This window comes from Marmota marmota, unplaced genomic scaffold (assembly GCF_001458135.2).
Source record: "Marmota marmota marmota unplaced genomic scaffold, marMar, whole genome shotgun sequence".
NCBI lineage: Eukaryota > Metazoa > Chordata > Mammalia > Rodentia > Sciuridae > Marmota > Marmota marmota.
Genome location: NW_025999897.1, coordinates 2,755,305 through 2,761,987, shown reverse-complemented (window position 1 = coordinate 2,761,987; position 6,683 = coordinate 2,755,305). Strand labels below are relative to the sequence as shown.

At 35.1% G+C, this 6,683-nt stretch overlaps 1 protein-coding gene across 2 annotated transcripts in view; it reads right to left on the bottom strand.

Annotated features, from left to right (window-relative positions):
* Helz (helicase with zinc finger) overlaps positions 1 to 6,683 on the bottom strand; it is a 167,804-nt gene that overhangs the window by 65,347 nt on the left and 95,774 nt on the right. For both annotated transcript variants that reach the window (XM_015504838.2, XM_015504839.2), the window contains exons 18-20: positions 4,791 to 4,909; positions 2,923 to 3,068; positions 1,474 to 1,621 (exon numbers count right to left, since the gene is read on the bottom strand). In XM_015504838.2, coding sequence (XP_015360324.1) covers positions 1,474 to 1,621; positions 2,923 to 3,068; positions 4,791 to 4,909 — 413 coding nt within the window. The remainder of the gene's footprint in view (positions 1 to 1,473; positions 1,622 to 2,922; positions 3,069 to 4,790; positions 4,910 to 6,683) is intronic.

Here is a 6,683-nt window from a genome sequence, read left to right as displayed (position 1 = left end):
TTTTTTTTTTTTTTTTTTTTTTTTTTTTTGAGAGAGAGAGAGAATTTTTTAATATTTATTTTTCAGTTTTCGGTGGACACAACATCTCCATTTTATCTCTATGTGGTGCTGAGGATCAAACCCAGCACCCCACGCATGCCAGGCAAGCACGTTACCGCTTGAGCCACATCCCCAGCCCCAAATATATTTTTCAAAAATATTTTTTAAGTAAACTTGATAGTCCAGGAAGACAATTTTTTTTTTTTTTTTAAATCCTACAGCTAGTAAGTTTTCTGAAAAACATACCATGTCACTTTGAAGGAACAAGTAACCCCAGTCAAGAAACAGTCTCAGGTAACCATCAAGCACGGCTCAGGATCAAGGTTAACCAAAACTCAACTCTGATCCCTGTTGTCACAGCAAAAAAGAAAAGAAAAAATCCAGAGCCTTCTGGATTTTAAGCCCTGTTTGCCACTCTGGTCAGCCCTCCCACCCCACCCCCTACCATGCTACCATGGCTAATTTCTAGGCCAGCGATTTCCAATGTGAATGTAAGACCAACAAAGGAGATCCCAAGTTGTTTTAAATAATACCAATATTTAAAGAAAATGCCCAAAAAGGAAGAGAGAAAAAAAATATTTAAAGAAAAAGTTTACCCTTTCCTAAATTTACCGTTTCCTAAGTAAATTTAAATTTACAAATTCCTAAATAAAAATGTCAAGTTTCTTGGCTTTGGATTATGGTTTTATCAAGCAAGTACTGATGATATTCTTGTGTAGACTTCTAAATACAAGTCTCTGATCAGTTTTTAGAGGGAAATTAATTACTATTACATAATAGAAGCCATTTCTTTGTAAATAAAGTAAGTAAAGCATGAGATCCAAAGGTAGTAGACATCAGAATTCCCCTAATGAAAATCACCCCATTCTTGTCTCCTTCGGGATTCTTGAAGTCCCTAAAGAACTGTCTTGTGACAGCCAGAACCTTAACCACAAAGTTTCTGGCCTCCTAGCTCCAAAAGTCTTCACGGGGTTTGTCTGCTGCCTCACCTGACCCCTCATATTACTGGCTTTCTCTCTAAAAGCCAGTATCTGGAAGAAAACTAAATTGGAGCCCATGATGAGACAGAAATGTCATTCTCTGCAACTGTGTGATCTCTTTTAAGCACAGGATTCTGCTATTCAAGTCAAACTCATTAAAAATGATAACTCCTTTGATTATGCACTATAAAGTTTAATCAGTCTATCTTATGAGAATAATATTGGCTTTTTTAAAAATGAAATCATGCGTTTTATGTTTTACCACTGAAACAAAAAGTAAACCAAAGTGTTTGTTTCCAGTAGGAGATTCATCTTAATAAATCAATGTATAAGGACAGGATAAGTTTTACACACTATGAAACAAATGCACATCAACGAAAATGTTATATAAATACTCAACAAAACCAGACCATGTAAATGAAGAAAGGTTAATCTGCAAAAAGAACTAAAGTACCTCTGCATTGTTATAATATGCTGTACTATTTTTTTCTTGCACATCTTCCCCTCGGGCTGTAAAAAATGTTAGTGGGTAGAAATCCTTGTGTGCTGGTTGCTTTCCACTGGCCATCAGTTTACCCTCATAGAAAAGCTCAGAGGTATAACTACAGAGAAAGAAAAGAAAAAGAGAGTAATAAATCATCAAAATTAATTTAAACCGCCACACCCCACCACCACCACCACACACACAAATCAGTCATTTCTAGTAACACTGCTTTCTGCCAGTGGTTAATTTTAGTATCAACACTGAATACCTATGATGCTGATAATTTCTCCAAATATAACCACAGCAAAAACAATAGAGAAAGCTCCAGGTGTACCACTGTTCAATGGATTGATTTGGGCAAGGTACAAAAGAATAGAGAGAAAAGGAAGAAATGATGACAGTACGATACTAGTACTGTCTTTGTTCTAGGAGAAAATTTGTTAACTAGCATGTTTTCTTGATTGGTACATACTTCACCCTTTGTGGGTCATACAACTATCCAGTCATGTGTCACTCAATGATGGGCCATATTTTATAGTAGTCCCATAAGATTTAATGGAACTGAAAAATTACCATCGCAGCCAACAACAGCATTGGAACCCAACGTGTTACCATGTGTTTTTGGTGATGCTGGTGTAAACAAACCTATTTTGTGCTTCCAGTTGTAAAACATAAATTTTTCTTAAAGAAAGCCTAGCAGCACATACATTATGTACAGCACATCATACTTGACAATGATAATGTGACTAGATTACTGATTTATGTAACAATGATGTTTTTATCATTATTCTAGAGTGTACTGCTCCTATTTATTTAAAAAAAAAAAAAAAAGTATGCCATGTCTATGCATGGCAAGCATGATGACATGAACCTGTAATCCCAGCAATTTTGAAGGCTCAGGCAGGAGGATCCTGACTTCCAGAACAGCCCAGAAACTTGGCAAGACCCTAAGCAACTTAGTGAAACCCTGTCTCAAAAATTTTTTAGAAAAGAGCTGGGGATATATGCGCCCCTGGGTTCAATCCTCGATACCAAAAAATAAAAATAAAAAATAGAATTTGTGTATAACACAGCCAGAGACAGATAAACTACTATATATGGTTTGTCAGTATATTTCTTTATTACAACATGCAGTTTTTCCATATAGATTATAGATTTAGTCACTGAAAAATATGTCAGAACTAGCAGAACCTCAATTTTTAGTTCCCAGAGGTGGCTTTTTGGAGGGGAAAAAATCATAACTTTGACTTTTGAAGTGATCTTTTTAAAATATAAAATTAAATAGAACTTACAACACTAGGAACACCACATAATCTTTTGGGAATAACTGCAATCACCTGTCCCTAGTAATATGCTGATCTGAGTACCCCTCAAAAAGACAGCAAAAAGTGAGAATCAGAGAGGGCAGTTCACACCTACTTGATGATAGCTTCATGGGACCGGTAGTTCTCACACAGGAGGATCCTACATGGAAACTCTGCAGGGTAATGCTCATAGAGTCGATCAAGTAATGAAACATGAAGGTTTCTTTCCCTGGCAAATTCGCTGTAAACAAAAGGACTGAGCTGTAACAGACAAACATACAGAGAAAATTTAACTAAATATACAATTAGCATTCTTTAACTTGCTTATAAACACTGTGCTAAAATTTCTGATATATTAAACCCCAACATGCTAAAAGAAATAACATACAAAATCGGTTGACATTTTCTATGAACCCTTTTATTATTATAAGGAACTAGGCCAAAATTTCTAATTCTTCATTGTGGTATGCAACACAAACCTAGAGTTTCCATACATGAATTAATAAAAATCTTCTCCGGGGCTGGGGTTGTGGCTCAGTGGTAGAGCGTTGCCTAGCATGTATGAGGCACTGGGTTTGATTCTCAGCACTACATATAAATAAATGGATAAACTAAAGTCCATCAACAACTAAAAAAAAAAAATTTTTTTTTTAAAGATCTTCTCCAATAATATAATAAATGATGACTACTTCAGTAACTTTAGGGACGCAACCTATAGTATCACTGGGGGAGTCACATTAGTTATCTCACCAAAACTGATCAATCATTTTAAGTGATGAGCTGGTAAGACATACAGATCATGACTAAAATTATTTTTAATTATTAACAAAACAACCCCCTTTCCTTTTTCTGGGAAAAAAAAAATTGCATATGCTAGGCAATGGTTCTAGCACTAAGCTATATCCCCAGCTCTTTCTTTTTTTAATTTTGAAATAGGGACAAGGTTAGCTGCCTGAGCTGGCCTCAAACTTTTGATCCTCCTGCCTCAGCCTCCTGGGCAGCTGGGATTATAGGCACGATATCTAAATCAAAACAATACTCTTAGCCTCATAACGTACAAGGAGTGATTCTAGGTAATACTTTTTATTGCTAATGAACAAAATTAAACTACTTTGCACAAAGGAACAAAAACAAAATTTGCTTCTTCATAAGAACCTCCTCTCTGAGTGTCCTGACAGCTCTAACACTATGCAGGTATAATCTGAATCAGCTGTGGTAAAAGAGTTGCCAAATGGCAACTTTGCAAAATAGACATCTTAATAGAAAAAAACTGTTTCTTTCTCATGAATAGGTATGCAAATACATAAAATGTGATATATTCTTTGACATTTTGACTATAATTTTAATTAAGCCCTTTGTTTTTTATGACATAAAAAATTAATCCTTCACAAAACCACATATTAGAGACAGAAATTGGGGAATTTTAAGATGGATCATTTAAATTGTGTAAAAAAAGTAAAAGGCTGGGGTGTAACTCAGAGGTGGAGCCTGAGTTCAATCTCCAACATCATGCCAAAAATGAGTAAGAATCAAACATTAATTATATAAAGAAATAAGCTTCAAAATAATAAATGTTAAAATAAAATCAACATTGATAAGACTCTTATTATTTATTCTAAATTGTCTAAACAAAGAAGAAAAAATTGGGAGCAGTAATTTTCCTTCAGAAATATCAGCATTTTTCACCATTAGTATAAAAATACTTAAGGGCTGGGGTTGTGGCTCAGTGGTTTGCCTAGCACGTGTGAGGCCCTGGGTTCGATTCTCAGCTAAAGAAAGAAAGAATGAATAAAAGAACAAATGAAAGAACGAAAAAAAGAAAAATCCACTGACAACTAAAAACATTAAAATAAAAATACTTAGAAGTACTTAATCTGCAATACCTGTCACAATTTCATAGGGTGTTTTAGAAATAGAATGTTAAACACCAAAATATAATTAAAAGTTATTTTCAGTATGCTTGATGACTAAGAGAGCAGGTACCTGCATGTGATCACCAGCCAAAACAATCCGGGTACTTTTAGTTGCTAATGCTAGAGGCATAATGGTTTCACACTCCATGGCCTGGGCAGCTTCATCTAGCAGAATGTGCGTAAAAAACCCTGGAAACACAGAGCAAACACAGCAAAGTATATTATGGCAACAACAGAGGTAGAAATCACTTGTTTTCTGCTAAGTAAAGAGTTTAGCTTGTTAACCTAGAAGTGTGAATACTTTTTTTAAAATATTTTTTTAGTTGTTAATGGACCTTTATTTATATGCGGTGCTCAGAGGATTGAACCCAGTGCCGCATACATGCTAGGCAAGCGCTATATTACTGAGCCACAACCCCAGACCAAGTGTGAATATTTTTAAGAACTATCCTCAATTTAGATAATCATCTATTAAAATCATCACTTAAAAAATAAGAGTTTAAAAAGAATGACTCAGTAATGTATATGTAAACACTTGCATCTGGCTCAAAGACTGTTAAATCAGTATATATAGAAAAGATTTTAAAAGTTCAAGATAGTGTCTTTTGACTGAAAGAAAGGAAACTAAACAACTGACAGCCCCAAAGCTCTTCCACAATTTATTTGCCAAAAACACCAAAAATAAAATAATGGTAGTTCTTAAGTAATGTTACCCTAAACATAAACAAACATTAAAGAAAAACGTACTCAAATCTAATATAAAGGAGAAAGTTGTGAAAATCATTCAAATCTAACATTATAACTTACCTTACCTTAGACTAAAAACAATGAGAATCTTATTAGCAAATTTACTAATTTGAGTATTTAGGTTTACTTTTCATACATAATCAAGTGTCATTTAATAACAGGGATGTGTTCCAAGAAATGTAACATTAGGCAATTCTGTCATTCTATGAACGTCATAGAGTGTGCTTACATTAATCTAGATGGTATAGCCTGCTATACATCTAGACGATATGAATCTGTGAGAGAGAGTGTATGTGTGTGTGTTGTGTGTTATGTAGTCTTTTGCTCCTAGGTCTGTGATGAACAAAACAAGATCAAACCAACCAAGTGAAAATAATATAATCAATAGATGCAATAAACATGAGATGGATGAGTAAACATTTTTGTGTAGGCCAGGAGTACACATTAAAATAACAATAGTGTGGGCTGGGGTTGTGGCTCAGCGGTAGAGCTCTTGCCTCGCACGTGTGAGTCCCTGGGTTTGATCCTCAACACCACATAAAAATAAATAAGTATAATAAAAGTATTGTGTCCAACTACAACTAAAAAATAAATATAAAAAAATAATAACAATAGTGTCTGTAGTCTCAGTTACTCAGGAGACTGAGGCAGGATGATCACTTGAGACCAGCAATTAAACCCAGTCTGTATAACACAGCAAGACCCCATCTCAAAAATAAAAGTATAGTAACCACATAAACCAGGAACCCACTTGTCAATTACCATTACTAAGTATTGTGCACAGTACATAACTGTACATACTACACTTTTATACAACTGGCAGTACAGTAGATCTTTTTCTACCAGCATCACCAAAAACATGTGAGTAAATGTGTTACCCTACAATTTTACAATGACTATGATGTCACCAGGCAATGGAATTTTTCAACTCTGCTAAGACTCTCATGGACCACCATCACATAGTCAGTCCGTGCTTGACTGAAACATCATTGTGTGGTGTACGACTCTCTCTAAAATATGTATAATTTTTTCACCTAAGACCTTAGCCTGGTTTAAAACAAATCACCACTCTGAAAATACAGGTCTGATAACAAGTGTTAAAAATACACACTATCACCAGATGCAGTGGGGCATGCCTATAATCCCAGCAACTCAGGAGGCTGAGGCAGGAAGACTGCAAGTTTGAAGCCAGCCTCAGCAGCCTGGCAACTTTCTA